Below are 25,867 nucleotides of genomic sequence, written 5' to 3'. Positions count from 1 at the left end.
AAGTAGACGAGTACACTGTCAGTGAAAAGTATGGAAGCCAACAATTTAAAAGGAGTTAATTTCAACTTTTACTATCTTAGAAAAATCCCCGAACACAGAATTTCTAAAAATTTTTATGAAATCCGCAGCAGTAAGTTTGAATTAATAAGAAAATTAATCGAACAAAACTGAGAAAATTTTCACCTGGCTGATAGTGTATCAGGTCATATATTATGTATATCATATTTGAAGTAATTTGCATTTACGTAGATTACATTGTACAAATTGAAATTTTTCTTACAACTCAAATATAATTAGTCACTAAAGTCTTGTATGTTCTATAATACGACTGTTCTTATGGAAACGAAATTCTAACCAAATTTCACCGCACAGTTAATATATTCTATGTTAAAATTATTTAAAATCTACTTTAGAGGTAAAGTAAGGTTTGTGCAAAATTTTAATATAATCTGCGATGTATCGTGAAATAATAAAATTGTACAAGCACAACTCTTTTATTTTTGTTTATTTACGGATTGTGTTTGAATTTTTCTAAATTGATAATCGCATTAAGAGGAGAGAGTAAATAAGTATAAAGTATCAAGGTATTGGAGTATCTGATTTATAATTCAAGAAATATCGTGTCTCGTTATTTTTGACGTCATGAGAAATATTCGTGATAAATCAGCGTTATTCGATTAAACTCGGCAGGGCTAATGATATCTTAGCGAACATAATTTAGCGCATCTCTGCGCCAAGGTTTGAAATGAAAATCGCTTGAAAAGCAGTTTAGAGGAAGGACAACGAAGGCGAATATTTCTTTCGCCGCGCATCAGTTTCCTCGAACGCTGTCAAAAGAATTTCAAGGGATTGAAGAACTCGAGAACAGAGATTAACATCAGAAGCTTCTTTGTTGCTACGTTGTTACAAATCTGGCTTGAAATATTCCGCTTACTCGGCATATCTATCAAGAGTTAAGAAACTCTTGCAATTAGTTGAATTAAAACAAAGTTTTATTTCATTTCTCCACTAATTAACTTCAAAACGAATAAAAATGTTTACTCCCTTCGAGAAGTCTGAAAGTAATAACTTCTAATGTAAATCAGTATTAAACATAAAATTACTGGTAATTAAATTCCTCTACTGAGAAATAATATTTATCATATCGTATACATCTTGTAATTTCTACGTACATTTTCAGATTTGTTTGAAACTCGACCAACGTTCATAATTACTGGACTGCGGATATTTATGCAAATTCATATTTTTACAAATACGACTAAAAGAGTGGAATATACGCAGAGAACGATTTCACCTACCGAATACTAGGTACAACGCATGCCGTATTTCGAATATTCTCTATATTTTTACGCGTTATAAGAATTCCATGTATTCTTAACTTTACCATAAATCTATAAAAATCCGTGTGTCCAAGAATTACGACAGTCTCGCAACGGTGCTGACGAAATTTCTAAATATTTCGTACGCATAATGCGTGATATAAGGTGTCTTCGGATGTTCGAATACTTTCATGAGCTTGCGTAATAAATGCTTGGTCGAAAGAAAACCGCGATCACGTCCATATCGATTTCGCACGAGGTACGAATAAATCAGCAACGAGTTTCGCGTAGCAACCCGTGGCATACGTTTTCTCAGGAATGGACGATCACGAGATCCAGTCGACGGTGGAGTCGATTCTCGGGCCTGGGGTGAAGGTGGTGGACTGCGAAAAGAAATCCAGCATGAGAGAGGAGGAAGTGTTGTTGATAAACGGCGTACCGATTCCCCTCGAGGGCCCGGATGGCGTTGCCATCCGCGAAGCTATGATAACCGGCCAGGTGCCACCGTGCGATCTGCTCAATCAGATCCTCGTCAAGGCTGGAATACTAAGGTATCATCGTGGATCCTTTTCGAGTTAGCCCTGATGCGAAATAAATTGCTCGCCGCGTGCATCCGTGTCGTCCTTCGTGTCATTTACTCGAATTATATTTGGCGTCCTTTACTCGCGAGCCTCTCGACGAAGATTCGATAAACTGGAGTTGCTAAATTACTAGAGCAACAGAGCTAATTTACTCGTGACGTGTTTCAATAATTTAGAAAACGTCTATTGAGGATTCTCCAGATAGAAGTCTACTTAGTAATATGGAGTTTCGTTTCAATTCTAAAACAATATCGATACAGGCATACTTTAAAATGTAGTAATTTACATGCTTCTTTCACTCCATCCTGAGAAAATTTTATTTCCATTAAATTTTTAAACTTTGCATGCAAATATGGACTCCGGCACAATACGATACGTACATGCACAAACCGATCAGGTCTGCTCGCATCTTTCTCAAAATACAAGGAAACACCTGCAACAATCTTGACTGCCAGTTGAGTTTCTTTCGTGCCTTTCCTCTTAAATTCAAGTTTCGAAGAAACCTCTCACGCAAGTATGAAATGCGTACATTGACAAATCAAGTTTGCCTGCGCCTTTGTCAAAACACAAAGAACCACTTTCGACGATCTTGACTCCCAAGAGCGCCTCTCGCTCCTTTCTTTTTAAGTTCAAGTTTGCAAAAGAAATCCTTCACATAGGCATGAAATACGTGCGCTCGTAGTTTTCTTTCGCGCCAAGTTTTCTCGTATCTTCGTCGAAGCGCAAGAAACCACGCGAGACAATCGCGAATTCAAAAAACTTCTTTCACTCCTTTCGTCTCGAGCTCGAGTTGCAAAAACAACGTTCCTCGCCATACGCGCGTAATGAAATACAGACGCAAATTCTCAAACTAATTAAGTTTAGTTACACGTTTCCATTAAACCGCGAGAAATCCTGTATGTCCCAATCGCAACTTCCAGAAGCTCGTTTCCTTTCGACCCACCGCCAAATCAGCCGGGATTCGTTCACGTCTATTAGCCGATATTCCAGTCCTCGAAAATCATAACGAAAATCCTCCCACGCGTGTAACGAGCTCGTGGAATCGGTGTGGGTGCTCGAAGAGAGAGATCCACCGTGATACCTGTTAACTGGAAATGCTTGCAAAGGGCCCCGGTACGACTCGAGACATCCTTGAGCGTAAAGTCGTCCATCGTGACGAAGGAGGAGGTGACCGTGGCGCGGGGCGGAAAGGTCGTCGACGAGAGGAGCCGCGAGACCAAGGAAAATAATTACTACGCCTCGTCGACCAGCGAGATATGGGAGCCTGTGGGAATCGTCCATCGACCGCGAAACATCAAACCGTTCGACAGTTCGGACGAGTCCAGGCCGAATTCGAACGCGAGCTCCGATCAAGGTTACACGACCAACACCAGCAGTAATCACGTGCTGAGAGAAGCGAGCGGTTCTTCCACGGTAGGCTGCCCTATCTGCGAAGATAACGATCCCGATTGTGCGCGTAGGTGTCTCGGAGGACTCACGGGACTGGGAACCAAGGTGCCTGTTCAGACGACCAACTCGGCGGTAAGCGATTCTCGATTCTCTTTGCGCGTTCTCCTTCGCGATTACAGGCATTATTCGGTCATATTTGAAGAGAATTATTCCACGAGTTTCAAAGGTGAATGGTATTTTAAATAAAACTCTGCAAAAGTTCGGAAAAATTCTGTCAAGATTGAAGTTAAGATTCAAAATCTTGGGAATAGTTGACGAATCTCTTCGTTTGCAATTATTTTACGATACAATGGATAACGAAGTTGGGTGTCCTGCTACGGGTGCGAAAGAATCCTGTCATCGCTATTGTGAGTATGCGAACGTGTGTCATTGCAACGTCGGTATTATCTGCTAATTAATCGTATAGAAATTTCAGCCAAGGTAAGACGCGACCAGCTAATTAAAACGATTTACGATCGTTTCATTTTCTATCATTTGACGCAATTAAGATTTGAATGGTATTAATTCGGTTAATCCTATACGAGCGAACAAAATTCCAGACTGGCATAATACTTGGATACGAATTTTTCTACTATACCGCTGCAACGATTCGATAATTAGACGAACACTCGATAAACTGCTCGGAACGAAATTGTTGGAAGAATATCGTCGCTTAACGCGTTTCCTCGGATGATAAAGCGTTTTCGAAATTGTATGGAACCGAAGCATGCGACTAACTGGTTGTGGTAATTGATTCCTTTCGCCTGCGAGCGATGTCTGATCGTTATCGATCGCATTTTACTTTCTTCGTAAATGTTGCGGTGAATAGCATTACAAACGGTTTGTACGGAAATCTTGCCGCAGATTTACAAGTTTGTTTTAAGAGGCTGTTTACTTTTATAATGGACGATTAAATTTGAAGTTATCCGAGCGGTTTGAACGAGTGGTTTAATTGACTCGAATTATGTCACGAAACCTTTTAAAGCGTAAACGCGAATACGTTGCTTTTAATTAGAGTTGGAACTGGTTCGTGACAGTTTATATATCCTCGGCACTTAAAGCGCGCTTAATCATCGTAAAAACGAAGGAAAGACAACCAAAGCTCGTTTTCGTTAAATCCGACACTTCTGGCGTTGAACGACGATGTTTCACGAAGAAACAATTTGCCAACCGTTTGTCCACTTTTCTCATCGTTCGAATACTTGGCCGCCCGTAAACACATTGCTATCCAAATATTACACTGATCTGGCATTCCGTTCGCTCCAATTGTATCGAGCAATTCGCAACTCGTTCGAAGACCGTAACGAAATCAATTTTACAGAGATCTCCAATTAGAAATTCGATGGATTCCTCGGAGCACGCGTCGGCAACGCCGACTTTTCTCTTTCTTCGCGGTCTCTGTCCTTCTGTCGCGTCTGCTGACTCTGTCTTGGTTCTTTTCTAACGCCAGCCTGTTTGCCCAAGCGGTATACTAATACGTATAGCCGACAGGCCTCGACTGTCCTTCTGCATTCTATGGGAGCGAATAGCGCGAGATAGAAAACCGCTTTGGCGAAACGAGTTGCCGCGTAAGTTGCCATATAAGCTGCTTTGTCGGCTCCTTCGCACAGAAAGTTATCACCCTTGCGAGCTGGCTTTAGGTCACTACTCCGGATCTCGAAGACGACACGCTTTCACGGTGTCGTTGCGATCGATTCGACGGTTCAAAATCGACTACCGCCGCGATTACGGATACATGACACGCGTGTAACATCGTCTTCGACCAAAGTTGCTGGATACTCGGATACCGAGCGAAATCTAGATCGTTTATGGTAGATAGCGTGGGCCGTTTGATCTTCCCGAGTGCGTTGCGCGCGCTAGTGAAAAGAGCGACCAGGTCTTCCGACGTTCGATATACTGTCGCAAGATCGAGTGCCAGTCTAACGGCGAATTTGGAATTGCGAAGAGTCCACCGATATACGTACAATAGATCGTGGACGATCGATTCGACTGTGGTAGACGAGCAGCGATCGCGGAAGGAGATTTCCCTACAACAGGTTGTTTTCTATGGTTGTAGAGAAGGAATGATATTTTTTGTGTGTTATTTATTATACATGGATTACGAATGTTTACGCAACTATGGGGAATTAAAATATAGAAAAAATACAGGATAGATATAATATGCGAGAGTATAGAAATTATAGAAAGAAAAAAAGCACTTGTTATAATATTTAGAAAACGAGACAAATCCCTATTTAGGTTTCCCCGGGTTTCCTTAGTTGTACTTGTAAACGTACTTTGATTTCTATACAAACTCTATGATTGTAAATATAAAGCTCGTAATTGATCACAATTTCTTCAATTCAGATGATCGAAGAAGGTACTTGTATAAAAATTGAACTTTGAAAATTATTTTATATATACAGGATGGTTGGTAACTGGTGGTGGTTGGTAAAAAGAAGTCGAAAATATAGAATGAAATTTTTTTTTTTTTAATTGTTCCATCGAGACAACGATCTACAGTGAGATCCGTCATAACGAGACGCGATAAAGTGCACGCGTACCGACCAAAAATTCAAAGTCGATTTTCTCGAAAACAAAGCCTCGAACGAAAAATTTGTATTCTATATTTTCGACTTCTTTTTTCGCGTAGAATCACCCCCTTTCCGCTTGTACCACCAGTTACCAACCACCCTGTATATCAACGAGTACTATACGCTACATATTTTATATATTTTTACAGATACGTATCGTACGTCTCTGCAACTCGAAATTTTCCACAAGCGCGTAAAAATCTCGCAGACTATTCGTTACGGACTTGTCGAAACCGCAATACACCGATCGAGGGTTAAATCAGGTTCCCGAAGGGTAGCTGCGCACACTCGTTATTCGAGATACGTGCGGCGGGATCTTAACGACTCGTGTTTTTCCTTGTCCATACAGCAATGGCGAAGCGATGGTTGCTGGTCGAGTTTACTCGAGAACAGCCAGGTACTTGGCGAAAACGACTGGCTAGCTTGGTATCGTCGCAAGAAAACGTCGTGAGATCGCGTCTTGGATGTTCGTGCCCGGTAGACTGAGTAATGGTCGTTCTCCTCGTACGGAAATCTGGAATATCAGCAACGGTCGTTCTTTGTCTTCGTTTTTCCCCGTGCTGATTGGCCAGGAAACGAGTATCGGCAAAGTGAACCGGGCAATTAATCGATCACCGATGTCAACGGTATATTTTAGAGCCTCCCTCTTCCTCCCCCCCTCTCTCTCTCTCTTTCTCTTTTGTCGATGCAGACGTGACTTCATCGTCAGCTGTAATTTAATTTTTCAACCGGATGTTCGATTCGTTTGCGTTATGGGTTTGCCAAAATATTTTATTCCGGAGACGTTGATTGCGAATCGGTTCGTTGGATGACCTGGATTCTCTTTTCTTTGCCAATTAAATGGTTCCTGTTATGAAAGTAGGAAAAAAACCTGAAGAAGATAGACCTGAATGTCTCGAGCGACGATAAACGAATAACGGGAAAATACAAATTTATCGGTGTTTTCCGAGGAGGAAAATTTGCGACAAGAAAGTTAAGGAAATTATATTATTTGCATAGCTGGTGTGCATGCGGGCCGCGTGAAAGTTTCGCGACATAAACTTCCCTTTTCGCGGCTTGTCTCGGAAGAGTAACAGAGTAACGCTGGAGTCAGAAACTCTCGCAGATGCAGGAAACTTTCATGGTCCGGAATATCCTTCTTCCGCGATGCAAATTGAAAAATTGCACCGCCGCGGTCTGTGTGTCTTGCGGATACGTTATAGACTGGCACTATGATTTTGTGAAATCGATCATTTCCAGATAATTTTCAGGCATAAGAGAGGGAACTGTGGTATGTACGCAGGTAATTTCCTCTCAACCATATTTTTATATATTATTTCGTTAGGGGTGTAATTATTTAATGAACGCTGGAGCTAACGAAATAGTCAAAGTATCTAATTAGTAATTTTTCACAGAAATTTTACAACGTTTACATTACATTTGTACGCACACATATATATTTTTTCATATATGATTTTCAGTCTGAACCTTTTAACGTAAATTTTATATTTCGTTGGTACACGAAGTATCAACTCGGAGAAAATTATGGAAATCTCGATGAAGTTTAAAAGAGCGACGGTTTCGATACAACTTTCGTTAATCGTATTTCCAAGGTTAGGTTATAAAACCGAGGACACATTAACATAATCGTGCCATTGGCGAACCTCTCGAACGATAATATTCTCGTGCATATGGTATTGTTCTGTCACAATTAAACACATCACCAGGAAATCTGCGGCAACGTATATCGCTAGATACGGTCGAAAACACGCTTATATGCACCTGCGATCAGATGATTGCACGTAGGACGTAATATATCGGGCCGATGATAATGATATATCCAGGAATTCTATGCCACGCCTCCTTGATTTGCATAGAATTAGTCGCTTCCCGGTTCTCCGTTGTGTTTCTGGTGATGTTAAACTCCTCGTTGAATACAATCGTGATCATAGATTTTAGATGTCGAGTAACTGGCGAAAAAGTAGGCAGTGTGTGATTTATTACGTACGTGTATCTCCGTTCATTTTTACTTGTATTTTTAATATAATATCGTAAGGTCGCATAATTTTGTTGGTACTTTGAATAACATCTCGTAGGTTATTGATTTACATATTGGTTTTTGTACAGTTAATTCTCTTCCTTCAACTCTCAATCTGTATTACCGACCGACTGTAGAGCATGGTAAGTTACCAGTTGATAGCACGATACCAGCGATAGGTAGAGTCACTGATCGATGAGAAAACCTCGTCTCTTCTCGACTGTCGGTAAAAGAGAACTGCTTATTTACTGATGTAGATAAGAAAGTTTTCTTTTTACCTTTATCGATAATTTAAAAGGACAAAATTTATGAAAACATCGTCTTAACACACGTTCAAAAGTGTTTATAAATATTTAAAAAAAAGAAAGCAAACAAGACTTATATCGCTGTATTTGATAATATCGTAGCGAGAGGGCTTAGTAGTTTCAAAAAAACAAAAAAAAAAACGTCACGTTCATTTACTTAGCTATTTAATCTCGGACCTGAACCTTTTGACATTTGCTCGGTGACTGACTAAAACCGATCGTCAACGCGTCATGTCGAGGAATGTTTACGCACGGTAATTGGGTCTCTCAAAAACTACATCGATTAACTCTATCTTTTATGAACAATTTTCCTCGATAATTTACATATTCAATATTTCAAAACATTTCGAAAAAGTTGATTAGTATGGCTTTCGAACGACTCAATTATCTCCCAACTCAGATCACAATGCTTACATATACACAACCGCGCGAACGAGACCTGCAAAGTTCCTGTACTGGTTAGACACTTTGCAGCTTGGAGTTGTACGAAAATCCTGAATAGGCTATAGACGTTTGGACGAGAGCAAAGAGGAAATCATCGGTGCGATGGTCGGGTTTACGACATCGATTACAGAGGCGGCGGATTTTCGCGTGGCTCGACCGATAGTAGGGCGGACGGGAAATGGGAATCAGAAAACCGATCGATAAATCCAATTAAATTTCGTAACGCGGCTGCCTGCAGAAGCAGAGTGGGCAACGGTAACGGCCGTCTGACACCCACCAAATTGCATTTTATGCGCGAACGAAGGACATCTCTGATGCGTTCGCCAGACCATCTTCGTGTTATACCGCTGTCGATTGCTTGCCTTTGCAATTTGCAATCTAAGCTTGTCTCGATCATTTTTCTAACGCGTTTTCCGTCGTTCGTTTTCTTACGGTTACTTTTTATTCCGATGAAAAGTCCAGTTAAGCGATTGACATCGCATAACGTGTTTTAGGTAGAAATAACTTTTATTGAATGCAGATATGTATATCGTAAACTAGAATGTTTGTGTGTTAATGGAACAATGGATTTTTATTACATAAATATTAGAAATTTATTTAATTATAAAACTGTTTCTTTGTTTGTTCGTCTAATAATTATCTTAAACAGTCTAACAGAAAATTTGATATCCATTAACAATCTTCTTTATTACTCGACAACTTTTCTACCTTGTTTTATTTAAATTCTTATATCAATCTATCGTTATCTTATTCTAATCTAATTAATAATTAATTTTTTGATTATTTCTGCTTATTAATTCTATATCAGGATTTTTACCATCGTTTTTACAATCGTGATCCTCGTTCGTTAATTTTTTCAAAAACCACCAAACGATTATATTTCGAAACCGTCGTATCCCTTTTATTTGTGCGAATTTTGTGATAGTTATAGAAATTTTACATTCGATATATAGAAAATATACAAAAAAAAAAAAAAAAAAAACAAATTCGAATACATAGGAAGGTTTTCAGAATTGAGAAATATGTACAGTAACCATTATATATATTTTCAGTATAATTTTACGGTACAGATGGTAAGATGTTTCTTACCATCAAAAGATCAAACACTTAGGAAGAATTACGCGGACATAAATTCATCAGAATGCAAGTGTAAACATATTAAACGAAATAAACAAGCGCAAATAAATATTGTCCAAAACGAGCGTAAATATTTTCCACGTTGTAATGAATCTTCTTTAAACGTCAACGCGCTCGTTTTCACGCAGGTTAATTTACTCCGGAAAAGAGTTGAATCCGCGAAGCTTAAGCACATCACGTTGATTGATAGCAGTAAACCGTGAACAAGAGTTATACGGTTACTGCACGCCGGTCGAGTGCACGAAATTGTAAATCTGTCGAGGCAGAGAAGCAACGGTAGTTGAAGAGGAAATTGTTGCAACAGATTGCGGCTTCCTAAAACAGTTCCAAGGGTTCCCTAAATAAATTCTCATATAGCTTATCATAATGGGCGTAGCACTGGTTGCTAACATTGTGTTACAATACGAAACCGGATCAGTGCAAATGGAAACTGCGTTTGCTTGTTGAAAACAAACCCTGCAGGGGAATGAGAACTTTACATTTAAATAAACGAATACAGCCACGCATTCGCCGATCCGTGAAATTAACTTGGCCGAATCCCGATAAAATGTTTCCCGATTTCCCACACACGATTTTCTTTGATCGCAAATTCACCGTTCTTCTTTATCGCATGTTTATCCTATGTTTATTATTATTTTACAGCGTATCGGCCTATTTTGTATCTCTCCTTTGTATTCTCAACGGTAGTACACACATAGTACACGAGTATCATATTTTTATTTTAATATTCCTTGCGATATTTGCGAATATTTCCGACGATCTCATTTTCCACGTTTATTTAGACTTTTAAATCACGTTTGCAATTTAACAGAATGAGAAGGTTAATATATCGCTACTACTATACTGTACTGTTGAAATTAGGAATTTTTTCACTTTTACCATCGTTAAAAGTATCGTATCAGGTGCTTTAACTTTAATCGAGATAGAAAAATAATCTTATATATCTATCTATCTTTATTATCTACATCGTTTTAATCGGAATTGTCTATATCTGACAGATTGTTTCGATTGTTAGAGCATCGCTGCTACGATAGTTCCACTGTATGTTGAGAAAAGTTAGGTTGGTATGATCGCTAGTTACTACAAGCTAAGTTGGTACCACTTCTAACGACGCTCTTTTGTCTTAGAAGTCGACCACGTGTTAATTGACCAAGTGTATTCTGTGCGTTAAGACGTGTTGTACGAGGCGGAGAAATATAGAGAGAAAAATCAAATCTGTGTGAATCGATTAATTATCAACCCCAAACCTACCTTAACACTGTATTCAGTGAAAAATAATGAAAAACGCCTACTCGTAAAAACTCAGTTCGAAATAAATGTGGAAGCATCCTGCATAACTCGGCTTTGCAATGAGCAGAGATATATTGCGGGTTTATAAAAGATGAAAGATTATTCGTTTTCAATATACCCGTTCACGTTATAATCGAAGTAATTGAGAATTAATAAAATTGATTACAGTATTTCGAAGTACGTAAACCTTCATTTACGAAAGGTTTTATACCGAATTTTAGTTAACGCATTGCAAACCACGAAACGTTATTCTCTGTATCAGAAAACGAACAACGTGATTTAAAGATAAATGACGAACATCAGCTGGAATCGACATTGATCTCGATGGATCGTTGATTCTTTTAACGATGGCTGACCGGAAGGTGCCGTTCGTATCGTGTTTAATATTAATATTTGCAAATATAATTTACAATGAGTTAACCATTCTCACGATAAATTTCGATGACGCTTATTGATTTCTCGTACACGTGTTATTGTTGCGCACTAAAAACGGTTGATTTAGTTAATTCAAAGAAGTTTTTACTCTGTTCCTCAAATATAATGTATGAGTTAGGTTATAATAGCAATTGCGCCGATGGTCGTAATTCTCGAAACGTGTCATAGTTTGCGGAACAGTTGTAAATTAAAATCATCGATGTCGCTAATGTCGCTCGCATCTTTCTACAGTGGCTTAATTGTTACTCAATAGGTTTACCTTATCCGCCATTGTCATCTTTACAGTTCGTTCTACGATCGCTGATCCTTGTCGACTGCTATCAAATATTTCAAATTGCGACATTTATTCGGTTTGAAATTAGCTTCGGTCTTAGAAATATAGTCACTGACCTGACTGAGTATTATGGAAATCTTCTGTAGTTTCGTGATTTTTGTAATGATCTTCTAAAACATATTTTTTTAATTAATTAATCATATTTTTCACGTAAAATTATCAATAATGTCAACGTTCCACGTATTATTTCACTGCTTGGTTTTCAACCGGTTAATCATGCTTTAAATTTTAATACCACTGGCTACATAAAGAATGTATATCAGCTGCATCATTGTATCATCATTATCGCAATTTATTATTATCACGAAACGAATTCTCTTTCGTTAATTTATATTTGAAACTGCGTTTGCTCGCAGAGGAATTTAATCCCGATATCTAAGTCTGAAAAGACAATCGTTACTTCTTATTCATTTGGATACATAAAACATCGAAATTAGCTTCGATTCGTTCTATCATAGTTTGTTCGCCTGCGTGGATCCACCGAGAATTTCAATTTGCATCTGAATACTTTTGCAGAACGTAAATGACGCAAGTTCGCTTACGGAGATGGCACTTTGTTCGCGGCTACACCGCAGCTTCTTCTTCGTTCTTCGCGATTAACATATTCATGGCGGAAATATTTCACGCGCGGAATACGAGTACTCCATTAAATTCACCTTCAACTCGTTTATCGCCTTATTAAGATTATACCGTGAACTTTCATTGCGTACTATCGCTGGCAAAGCTTCGTAAATGGTGTCTTTTCAAACCTTTCGACAGTTACGTTGTTTTCACCATAGAAATAAAATTCCAAAGTCCAACAAATTTAGACCTTTTTTCCAACCCGCGAGAAAAATAATCTACGAATTAAAAGATAAATCTTTGGGAAATCGTGTTTGTCAAATTATCATCGTTTTTTCTTCTTTCGTAGAAAGTTTTCTTCTATTTATTTAATTAAACGCTATGGCGTTTAAGCGGATCAAATGTCGTTGAAAAAAGCTCCAAATGTTCGAATTCACGCCTCTCTATTTTTGCGACAATTTTATGGAATCGATTCGTCTCTACTGGTAGCAGTTCGACTGATCTATTAAATTCCCCCTGGGAACCTTCCGCAAATGGAGATCAGATTTATAGTGAGCTCGATCCTCGAAACTCGCGTTCGGTTTGCAACGAAAATACACTGAAGGTTCGCTTTGTTTTCACGTACAACGATTTGGATTTCACGGGTCGATAGCGTTGGTACAATTAGCGCTGCTGTGTAAAGAATTAGGTTTATTTCTTGCGGGTCAAGTGGAGAGAAATATCTCTCCGCGTGATGTGTTTTAGTGAAATGGTATTAAAGAGCTCCAATTAATGGATACTATTTTAACAGATACTAAGTATGTGATTTTTTTTTAAATAATAAAGATAATTTCGTATTTTGTTATAAAGAGAATTAAATTATTGGATAATCTGTACAGGATTTTCATTGAGGAAATAATAAAATTCTGTAATTAATAAAGAAAGCGTATAACTAGCTTCGCGTAATTTCTGTACGAGTATATTATTGCAAAACGTATGTAAAAATGTTTCTATCGGTGATGTATTTTGATAGTGTTCATAAGTTACATCTAACGAGCCATAAACGAGCCAGAAACTAAGGTTATTTGAACTTTAACCATTCTGCAGGAATACGAAACGTATCCATTATTTTTAGTAGAAGCGAAATGTGTACACATATGGAAGCGAAAACGAATATTAGATTCTTAAAAACATTTTTAATTTCTAAAAAACATTCCTTTTACAAAGCATACAGATTTCCATATTTTAACTGAACTTTACCAGCAACTTTCTCAAATTAAATATTTTCTTACCTACAAGTACGTATATATAACTTGATCGTTGTGCTTTTTAATGCAGCCACTGCTACTGGCGCATATGTTGCATCGATTCAATTGTCATACTTATTATTAGATTCTATGCAACGCTACCGACATAACGATTACATCTTTAAAATTATACATCTCGTCAAAAGAATTTAAAAAGGCAAACGCAAAACTGACCATTACGTTTAAATAAACGATATCTATTAGCCAAAGTCTTTTAAACTGCTTAAATACGCAGATGGTATAACCATACTTTAATCGTAACAACTGCGTTAATTCCAGCTGTGAAATAGAAACACAAAAACCTTAAACTCGACCGAATCTCATTAATCCCGGGGTACACAGGCAACAACCGGCACACTAAATGGAAACAGCACGCTAACAACTTAATCCACAGGGCCAGAACACGTTGGCGGTAGATTCCGAAATTCTCCGTGGAAACACGCGAAAGTCACTGGGTTCGACGATCGATCGGATGGCCGGGCAATAAATTCGCGAACATCGAGTGGAATCCGGTGCGAATTCGTCTCACCCTCGGCCGAAGCTCGCCGCGTAACAGCTCGCTCGACCGTCTGTTTCTCCGTTGCTCACCTAGATTCCATTTCCACCGGACTATTAATACGCGTTTCCGCGTCCGACATTTCGCGATGAGGCGGACACGCGTCTCGAAAAACAGAAACCAGTGGCTTGTAGAGTCTACGTGGCCGCGCGAGACGTTTACATCGCCAAATTCATCCCATCGCCGTTCCTTTCGTCTTCGATCGTCTTTGACCCTCGCGTTAAAAATAGTCGAGAGAGGAAAGTTCCCTTCGCCGATCAGTCAGTGTCGATCCCTCGTCATTGAGTCTTCGCTACGTGGCCATGGTCTGTCGAATTTTCCACGATGAACGAGCGATTCGTGTTTGCTGTCGACGTTTCTTGTGAAACGCGCGTACACAACTCGCCAAACACTGTGACGCGCCTGCTTATACGGTAAAGCGAAGAAGCGTTGGGAATTAGTGGCGCGATCGGGCACGTTACGGCAGATTTTTGGCAAGTTTCGCTTTGAACCAGACGGGTTTTGACGCGTTGAACGCGTGGAATGTGGCTCGCTGAGTTTTTAAAGCGGCGACCAACGGTTCCCTTTAACTCTTTGATCGTGTCATTTTTCGCAGATTTCGCACGAACTTCAACGAGTCTCTGTAGTTTCTTATTTATCAGAGAATTAAGTATGATTTTTAGAGTTTCAAAGGGTGTCAATTCGTTCTTTGACCGTGTTTATAAAAATACAACGATGGTGTTTCAACGAGATGAATTGTTAAATTCGTTTCAATTAATTCCCTCTTCCGAGAAATATTCGCCCGAAGGTTTACGAATTTTTCAATAAATATTCGATACATTTTTCCATGGGTTATTATTGCATTTCCTGCGTAAAGTGTTCTCGGAATAATCTAATATACATCTCTGACAATCGTTTTTAGCTTCGAGCTCGCGTTTCTTCAAATATTTCCACTTCTATCGTGCTCGCTATTTTATTCTTCTCTTCTCTTCGACTTCTTCCGTGGGTTTACCTTCCGAACAATTTAATAAAATACCAATTAATTCCTCCTAGACGTATCTAGCTGCATTTTCTGTATCATCGTGATCGCAATGTCGTAAAAACGGCGATTTAAGAGGATCTTAAGATCTTGAAAAAACGCCAAAGCTATAATTCCGTTCCTCCGAGCCCCGAATTTTGAAAAACGACACTGTCTTACGGCGAATCAAATTTTCCACGCGATAGGAGAGTCATTAATACCCGTCGAAGCTTTTCTCATCCGCCTACGTCTCTGGCGGCCCCTATCGATACGAGTTTATCGAGAGGAACGTAACCGTATCAAGGTCACGTTTCTGCTAGGTCACTTTCCCGACCGTGAAAAAAGGACAAAGAAGGAGAAATACTCGGAATGACGTAGTAGTCTTCGAAAAGGAAAAAAAAAAAATGCTCCTTGGCGTAGGTGTAGCTCGTAAATGATCGAGCACGAGGTCGCTCTCGATAAAGTGACCACCATAAATCTTCCCCTTCTTTCTCGAAAGCTAACCAGAATCGTCTGTTTCCTTTTCCCTCTTGACCTATCTTCTACTTTTTCCCTCCTTCATAGTTCATGCTCTCTTCGATGCTTTCGAGTTTCCTGGTCGAACGGTTTTCCGGCAAATAGCTGCACGGAGCCAAACTCATCGATTTACTGTTGCTGGACAACGGGGATTCGTGTCGCTATTTGTTCCAGATGAAAGTTTCCTTTCTCTCGATAAGAAGGATTTGCGTTGAGCACTTCTGGGATTTTTACGGCAACTGCTGGTCGCTGCTACGTTTTTACGATTGCTTTAAAGCCGCCTTATGAAAGATTCGTATCGTACCTCTGTTCGATTCGTCTTATTATCGTATTACGATGCCACTGCACATTGTGACGGGATGGACGTCATTTCCTAACGATGATCGAGTTGGCTCGGCTAGTTTTTCGTTTGCTCAGAGAAATGGTCTTTCTTTATCAGAAAATTGTCTTTCCCCTGTATGATTTTACGGAGGTTTTAATTAAAAATGAAGAGTATATTTTCGTTCATTTTTGTCGTATTAAATCGCTCACAACATAATTTAGCATATCGTAATTAATATGTTTCCTATTGGATCTCGTACATTACAACTTTGTTGAGTTTTCAAATTCCTGGTATTTTACGTCTGATTTTCAAGTTACCATTACGTGTTTCTTACTTCGGTGAATATGCAATTCCGATTCGCTATGTTCTTGTTTCGTTAATATCTCTCGTACTAACGCTCGTTCGTCATCGTTTTTCATCTAATTTGTACGTTTTCAAGATACTTACTCGCCAAATAATAGATGATTTACAGTTTACAATCTATTTCTTCTTTTTAGTCGAATATATAATTTTCATACGTATCTTTTATCCGGTTGTATAGAATTTATTTTTCTTCGCGTTCCATCAGATATTGATATACCGTCTGGTTTGGTAATCAAGCGTTTAATCAGACCCAAGCTTAAAAGTCTTTTCGACAGCTGCACGTAAATGCCATTTGCGGTTAATAAACTCCAAGTGTAATTAATCGGAATTGACAAAGGGCAGCGACGCGATAACCTATATAATTCGAATGAAATTTCGCATTCGATGGTGATCGTGCCGCGGATAGGGAACGGGCATTTGTGATTTTGAAGTTTGCGGTGAACCAATACCATGGAGAAAGGGGAGTCCAATGAAGAAACTTTGCCGACAGTTTATGGAATTATGATCGCGTTTCTCACTTGCGTGGTTGGTTACGTTTTGTGGGTAAGTGTTACTATTGCGACAAACATGATTTTATATATGGCGAACATGTCGTATTTCATCGTATTTTGAAAGTGACACGGACAAGTCTTTGAAGAAAAGAGGTAAACTATTTGGAAACGTATAGCGAACAAATTATTTAAGAAATAAAAGAATAATTTGCAAGTAACAGCGATCAAATATTAGTTTTGTAATTTTTCATTCCGAAAGAGTTGAACAATTTTTCATAATATTCTTCGTTCGTTAAGAGAAGTCTGTATTTATTTTATCGAAAATTACAGTTTGAGTGAACTTGTTTTTCTTTCACAGAGTATATCACGAAGAATATTAAAAATTAATAGCTTATAGTAATAACGATGTAAATGACATAGCATGTGATGGAAGATTTTAACACGAGAACAGTATAGAGGAAATTGGAATTTCTGTTGTTTCATAATATCCAATAACGCGCTATGTATACACCGTATATGTATAATACATGCAATTATTGCAAAATATTGTACGATACTATGTAAACGCGGGACTAACACTGTAATAACTTCGATTCGCGTGGATGTTAATTACCAGTTAAACGTTTTTCTCGTGTTTGTTGGAACTGGCGGCGAAATTCATGCATAAAATTATTCCCCTGTTTTTGTTGTTAATTGGAATAACTTTCGGCAAGATAAAATGTAACGAAATTTTATTACGGTGGAACTTCGTTCATCCGAACCGGACGGGAGACAAAATATTTCGGATAACCGACGAATTCGGATAACAGAGACTCTCTTGCTACCCTCGTCAGTCGCTGCTATGAGTTTCGACAATACAGATTGACGTTTGAATGAGGTTCAACTACAATTTCGACGCGAATTCCATTAAATTAAATATATATCTCAGCTTAGACAAAACACACGGACGTGTTCGACTTCGGAATACGCGTTAGTATATGTATAATTAAAAGCATGCTCGAGCGCAGTTCGAATAATAGAGGTTCGGTTACTCGGTAACTGACGGTAAACAAAATCTGCTTTGTATAAACGGGATTCGCATACACAGAGTTCGGCAAAACTTAGTTCTACCGTATCTGAATATCAGAAATTCTTATAATACATTTTTTGACAGATTTATCGTGAAACGAAGATATAAAATAAATAACGTTTATATAATATTTATTACACGTACGTAACTTTAGCGTAATTTATTCAATATCTCAATCAGAATTCCAAACGAAGATTTCCTTTGCAAATTAAACATCGATATCGCATAACGCTACCATAAAAAAGAAACACATACCAAAGCATGGAAAAATATTTATATTAAAAACAACGGTATAGCACTGAAACGTACAAAAATATCCGGCTTTAAAGCAATGCTATGAAATATAAAAGCGATTGCGCAGAATTTCTTTTCTACGTCTAATTAAACTTTCCAAAACGGAATAATATGCATATTGTATGACTGGAAGTATTTTCATCGATCGCTAGCAAACAAGTCGACGAATCAGCAACACGAACGAAATTGGGCTACCGCGTATGACGGTCCAACTCTGTGGAGCATTAATCAGAAATTATTTCGATGTTTGAAGTCAAAGCATCATTCAACGACGTCCACTTATGAGAGCGGACGCAGCCTCTTGTTTGGACCAGGGCCACTCAATATCGTCGGCATTGTTTGCCATAATCGTCGCGCGCATTTGGTGCATCAACCATAATCCGTTGGCACGCGTGCATTTCGCGAATGCGACGCGGTGCCCGTTAAATTATGGCCGCGTAATTAAGATGCGAGTCGATTGTTTCATCCGGTCCAGCAACGCAACGCTGGAACAAGGGTTAACTTACATTCCGATGGTGACCGATATTCAGCTCGTCCCGACGCGATTCTCCGCCCTCCATCATCTTTTGTTCGCAACAATTCGCTCTTCGTGAATTACATAGTTAGTTGCCTCTGATGATATTTCCGGAAATGATCCTACACCCAATGGAATTAGTTGCATCGCTGGAATTACCGATACTCGAGCTGCAAACGGCCGATTGTGCTGCTTTCGGGCTGATTTCGAGGATCGAATAGTTTTTTCAAACTACGGTCATTTGCAGATACTTTCGGAAGCTGAATATTTTTTTGCAACTAAGAATAATACATTTTTGTGGAAATACATATAAATAATCCCACTTTTAACGTATCAAATAAGTTGATATTTTTTGATACCCTACGAGTACGTTCTTACGAAGTACGTTTAATCCGAAAAAACGTTTGCTGTGTACCGTCTAAAGTGAATTATAAATTCAGTGCAAAGTTACGATGGAACGAGTTACATTATGGATTAGCTGCTGCTAATTTCATTCTTCGAGTAATCGTTGGTTTAAATTGATTCAAGTTGAAATTCTTAGCCTAATTGAACCGTGAACTGTTGTGTTACATACCGTTTGTATTAAAGCTCTCCCCAGAGTTTGCACTTCTAACTAATTTCGAAAGGTGGACTCGAACAACGAGAATGGTCGTAGAAGTGACATCAGGATGTAAATCTGTGATTAGTTCTACCATTATGCGAGCTTTACCATTGGTAGACATGGGTCTACACGTAGGTAATGGAGACTGGATATTTCGCAAGGTGATTTATGACCTTCCCTAGATCGCCACACGCTGAAGGAACTCTCATTAGTGTTGTGTCCCCAACACCTATCATCAACTAGCCACCAATTGATACTTTGGACTTTGCATCCCTCGTCACCTCGTAATCCGAGTAATCACATTCAAAAGCTAATATAGTCACTAATTATCCTAATCGCAAGTTTGATATCGTAATTGCAGCTCTAAATAACATACTATCCTCTTTTGTTTTAACATCATTAACGTCATTAAAGTACGTCGTGTATCGTGATTTCTACTGCCTCGCCTACTCGAGGCATGGACCAGTTAACGTATATACAATTTTTACCGATGAATTTACTGGTGTTTACTTTTTTTAGTGTTCGCTTTTTTTTTTTACTTCGGATGGTTGAGTCAAAGGTGACGTTTGCACTTTAGAAATTTCGTTCATGTATCAAATACACGTTATTCGTATAGAAGACACGAAATATTAAAGATACTAAGTTTGCACTGTGGTACCATTTTTATTATCTTTTACCGAGATTTCTTTACTGAATTTATTATGTGTTTTTAAAAATTGCCTCAAATTGTACACTTTTAAACCTACAAAAATTTTTATCGGTTTCCCTAAAACAAATCGTATGCTGAAACAATTTAATTCGTTATTAAAAGATCATAGATATTCGTAACATACATGAAACGGTAATCAAGGATTAATTACGTCGCCGCGATAGTACAGTTGAGCACGTACCTGGAAAGTTCGACTGTATAAATTCCGCAGCAAACTTAGCCAAAAACATCAATCCTCCGATCAGCGACCATCCAACAATTAATACCCCATACTTCAGGTCGTTGTTCGATCGATAACCACGACCAATAAGAATCTCCAACGCGGCTCACCGTTGCTCCCGATCTCAGCGGGCATCGAATACACGCCAAAATGGATCAACGAAACGAATTGCTCGGTTAACGATCTCGCCAACTCGATCCCCGTGGGGACACAGAAACGCTATTCGGTAGAGTCACGAGAGAAGGAACGTTTGATGTTGAAAATATATCCGGAGATATAAAAGACCTAATTAAGCGACGAACAATTTTTATGATCAGTTAGATTCCTCAAGGAGTTTACACTTCCTTATACTAAAATTTTAGCGAGTTAATTAATTGAAAATTATCGTCCTGTCTCAGTCTTGAATATCTTCAAGATAGATGATATCTTGCAACTTCGCTTGTATAACTCGTTAACCTTAACTTTTATAACTTTGTAACTCTCTATTAATTTGTCAATTTTACTACATGTACGAGCCCGCAATTAATATTCAATTTTTAAGAAGAAAAAAACGACTTACTTTCGTTAGTGCAACTTTTAAATAGTTCAGCCAAGTAACAATTTCGTTTCTTTCTCGAGTGATTATTTTCAGAGATTTAAAAATATGCCATAGCGCGTCTTTGACTTATCGCTTTATTCAAATTCTATCAATCGCCTTTTTATCAATTTTTCCAAAACAATCGTCCGTACAACGGATCATCCAATACTTTACATACTATACTTACCGATAAATATGACCGCCAAGAATCCTCGACGTGACTCGTCGTTGCTGCCGATCTCAGCGGGGATCGAGCGCGTCAGAGTGGATCAACGAAGCGAATGGCTCGGCTAACGATCTCGCCGATACGATCCCCGCGAGGACACAGGAACTCCATTGGATCGGAGCCGCGAGAGTGCATTCAACACTCGACGCGAACCGCGGCTGCGTTTACGCGTAGCCTGCACGCTCGTTACGCCGCGCCAGCAATCAGCTCTCGTTGCTGCGGTCAGGTCAGGTGAGCGTGCATCGAGGCAAGAGGAGGGAGAAAAAAACTGGCGGAAGAGGATGGGACAAAGTGCAGGTTGCACGTTGGGGAAAAGCGGCGGCGCATCAAAGAGCGATTAACCCCCTCGCAGCCTGGCGAAAGGAAATCCGGCCAGCCGCGAAAGAGGATCGTTATGTTTTTTCCAAGCGCGAATTCAACGGCATCCCGTCGGATCGTTTCGTTCTGATCATTGAAAACTGACGGAAAGCGATCGGAGGCTGAAGATTCAGGTCGTTACATCGTCGATATTGTTTCGACTGTGCGCGGGAATTTTTACGATCGCTCCTGGATCTGTTGGCGAAAATTCCAACGGAGAGCGGCAACGAGGATTTCATGGACTTGATTACATTCGCTTCTTTTTTTTTTGTTCGGATAAGGATTGAAGAGTAGGGATAGATTTTTTATAAAAGGAAAGAGTTCTTTGTGACTGTCGATAGGTTCTGTGTTTGAGGCTTCGGAAGAGATACGGAGAACTTGTGCTTTGAGTTTGTAGATGTGGGGATTACGCGAGAGCTGGTTCCTTTATGCTTCGTTGAAATTGAGAAGAAGTGATTTTCGATGTACAGAGAATAACTGCAGGTATAAAATAAATGATAAAATAATAATTAAATAATAGACACTTGCTTGATCGTGTCTTGAAGATTGTCTAGTTTCTTGTTGGTTAAAATAAACTTAGGGATCGTGTTAAAAATTATCGTAGTACTTGGATTTTAAACAACTTAAAGGTAGACGATATCTTTCAAGGAAATTGAATTAAGTTTCGTATTATTCACCTATGGTAATCATAGCTTACAATTTCTATTTAAGCAGACATCTTAAAAGTTTTATACATAACAAATATTATATTTCAAATAATCGATCGAAGGTTTCTTCGTTCCTGCATCCATCGTAACACCGGCAAACGTCAAACATTTGTAATGATTCACGAGGCAAATTGCGGAGAACAAACGACGATTATCCTCGTTTTCCGTGTTATTTGAATCGTTACATGGCGTCACAGCGAAATAACGACTCCAACAAATTACCATATTATGCGCGTTGACACAGTCGTTATTACAATTACGTTGAAACGTATCAGCGAGCAGAAAGTTACTAGCAGAAAGCTGCGAACGTTCGCAGATAATTAGGCAAAATCAACGCGACCTTTAATGGAGCATATTTAATCTACGAAGTAATTAATGCACGGTTCACTGGCGTTTAAATATTACTTAACATGCGTAACAAACAATAACGCTATGCTAATGTTATTTCGCGTAATTGTAGTACACGTCGTGAAAGAATAGCAATTTCGAACGCGAGAACGAGGGTTATCATAATTTTTAATTATTTATTCAAATGATATATCGCATCAAGTTTGAGAAATAGCTAATTGTTCGTTAATGTTTCTAATGTGAATTACCGATTACGACGATCCTCATAATATCTTATATATGTATTTCTTATGCAAAATATTTTCATTATTATCATATTTTATTGTTATTGTTATTGCCTTGATTGCCATTACCGCTATTGCCTCAGTTTGATGAAACTGTGATTATAGTTCTGTGATTAATGAGATAACTTAATATCTATTAATTGAATATCTAGTTTAGTATCTTTTTTCCAGGGAATGGCAAGCTACATTCGTTAATGCACATTTTATCTTCGTACGTGTTTTTAATACGTCGACCAGTAAAAAGATTGATCCTATTAAATTACGTGGTCAGTTACGTTATCTTCTCTACACCATTCCAATTTTATCTGAAATATTTATCGATGCCATCGAGTGTTTAAAAAATACTCGCTCGAATCGGTTTATATGATACACATTGTATGATATAATACGTGTACCACTAATATTTCCATAATAGATTATTTTCGTAGCTGGTCGACGCGATTAGAGATACGTACGCGCGATCGTACAATTTGTACCCCTTTTTCCAAATTGATTGCTTTTCGTAGATTTGTATATCGACTTTCTTGGGTTACTTGCGTACGTGATAAAATCTTGGAACCGTAGTATAATTTACTATTCTCTATAATAGACACTTCTAATAAAAGTCAGGCTCGTTTCATAATTCCAACATCCATTTACATCTGCTCTAAATGTACCAACGACAAGTAGCTAAGTGTCCCGTGACTTATGAACAACGTTGTACATATAATTCATGCTTGGCAGTACTCGATTTCATAAATTACTCCGCGCCAGAAATTTAATCCAGAAAAGGATTCCTGAGAATGCCGTAGCACCTCGGAGCTTCTCTATATTTTCCGTCTCCATTATCATGTTGTCACGGAACGATATTTACAGCATAACATTTCTACGTCGTGTCCCGAACTTTTGCGCGCGACTCAGACGCGCGATTAATCTTCGGCCGTTAAACAACAAGCAAGAGAGCCGGTGGTTAATTTCACGAGAGTCTGCGCGTAAGCAAGCAACTCAAATAGATCTCGAGACCGATGCGAGTGGCTGACGAGGCGACCAACGGAGAAGTTGTTCACCGTTTCTCAAGCCGCTGGAATCTCCGTGGCATTGGGAACACCTCGATACGAACGCGTCACGAGGTTACGGCGCTACGTCTTACTCCATTATCGTAATCACGTAATGACACGATATTATGGCCTGCATTATGGCCATCGATCGTTTGTTACCGGTAATTACAGGTGGAGCAAATGCTACGCGTGTTGTTCGAGTACGATTATGTACGATCGGTTCGCGATTGTAGCTACATGGATGAAGCGGTTTGTCAAAATGGAATTTTTATATTCATACGTTGATTCGTGTGTGGAAGCAGGTATAATAGGTCGATTCTTATACGACATTTCCATTCATATTTTAATTATACAAGTAATAAACAATATAATATTGGCAGAAATTGGGTTGGAAATACACGTAAGGGACGTACGCGGTGGCCATTGATACATCATTTACTGTAGCGTTTACATAAGTTTACCACATACGTAGTGTTTACTAGTATGAAACTTACTATTCAAATACGGTAATGAAACCGTGTAGATAGAAAACACATTGAGATACGAATCAATCTCTGGCGAATAAAGTGGAAATTATTATTGTATATATTTTCAGAATCTAAAACAAATACGTAGTATTTCTGTGATTATTATAATTTCTCCTCTTTTAGTTTCATGATTCCCGACTGCTCGGAGTGTAACGAAGAATAAATAGACAGTATATACCAACGTTCTTAGAATATGCGATGATACTATAGAAATGGGCGGGAAATTTAAACCGAACTTACGTATCTTGACGTTAATTCTTCTTCTTGGATGCTGAATTTATCTAAAAGATAATATCGTTCGCACTTGTTATCGGAAGTTTCTGATTAAATTTGTAGAGGTGAAACATCATCGACGAGTTTTCAAGCGAATAATAATGAATTTATCGTTCGTTTCGTCGATAAAATGGAATTGAGAATTTTTTCACAGCGTACTTCGTGCAACGTTTTAAACGATATTCTCAATTCGATCGTAGTTAGTTCACTCGTTCAGGGTCGTACGTTCTATTTCTCAATCGGGCTCGTCTGGATTGCTGCTCCTCGACTCCAAATAGAATATGCAGAAATCTTCAAAGCTCGTTACATTGCTGGTAGCGAACTCTACTTGCGTATTTATAGTCCGGCTAAGAATACTAGCATCGTTTCGATGCATAACGTGGTTTCGTGTAAGGACATGGTATATATTTATGTTGTTGGGCAAGTGAACGCGGATGTTACGTAACGTTGAAAATAATTGTACATTCGATTGTAATTTTCCTTCGATATTTTTGAAAAGATACGACCCCGAATCTTACTGCAGCAGATTTTAAAATCGTTCTATTAATACGTCTTTGATAAATTTAAAATTTAACCGGTTTGTGGCATACGCAATAAAGTTCATTCTATTTGCGACTTCAATAAAACTTTCTTCGTCGTTTTATAAATCAGAACTTAAGACTGACGAGTATATGAGTGAGAGAAACTTTAATTTTTCCCCATGATATCTTTCTAATTATTTCTTTCAATTTCGCTGTTAGATAATTTTCGTGTATAATCGTAAAATCCAACTGACTCTTCATACATACATATATATACATAAACCAATATGCTAGCCAACAAAATTTCGGCCATAACATCACAAGCTTATACAACGAATTTATTCTAATATCAAGTACTCTCGCTCAATTGTTTTTAAATTGTCACGCTCGCGTTGACATTTTTTCGCATTATTCCTGAAACAAACTTTATATACGGTCAGGTTAACACGTAGAAGTTACGACTGATCTGACAGATATATGCGACATTTTCTCAAAAATATTTCCAAATCGGCACGTCGTGAAGTTTGTAGACGACGAGTAACCGATATGTATATTAGCAATAAATCCTCCTGTGTGCGTATCTCTTGGGATTAAGGAGGAACATATATCGTAAATATTTCTCAGACGAATAAGAAGAATTTACGACAG

At 38.6% G+C, this 25,867-nt stretch overlaps 1 protein-coding gene across 1 annotated transcript in view; it reads left to right on the top strand.

Moving 5' to 3' along the window:
* The first annotated feature begins 1,610 nt into the window (after positions 1-1,610).
* The window catches only part of LOC117232484, a 45,421-nt gene continuing 21,164 nt past the window's right edge, over positions 1,611-25,867 (top strand). The window contains exons 1-2 of the mRNA XM_033491845.1: positions 1,611-1,870; positions 3,007-3,421. Of these exons, the coding sequence (XP_033347736.1) occupies positions 1,638-1,870; positions 3,007-3,421 (648 nt within the window). The 5' untranslated portion in view covers positions 1,611-1,637. The remainder of the gene's footprint in view (positions 1,871-3,006; positions 3,422-25,867) is intronic.

This window comes from Bombus vosnesenskii, unplaced genomic scaffold, assembly GCF_011952255.1.
Source record: "Bombus vosnesenskii isolate JDL3184/JDL3185 unplaced genomic scaffold, Bvos_JDL3184-5_v1.1 scf7180000013289, whole genome shotgun sequence".
NCBI classification, from domain to species: domain Eukaryota; kingdom Metazoa; phylum Arthropoda; class Insecta; order Hymenoptera; family Apidae; genus Bombus; species Bombus vosnesenskii.
Note: the sequence above shows the minus strand (reverse complement) of the source record. Positions and strands in the feature narration are given on the sequence as shown.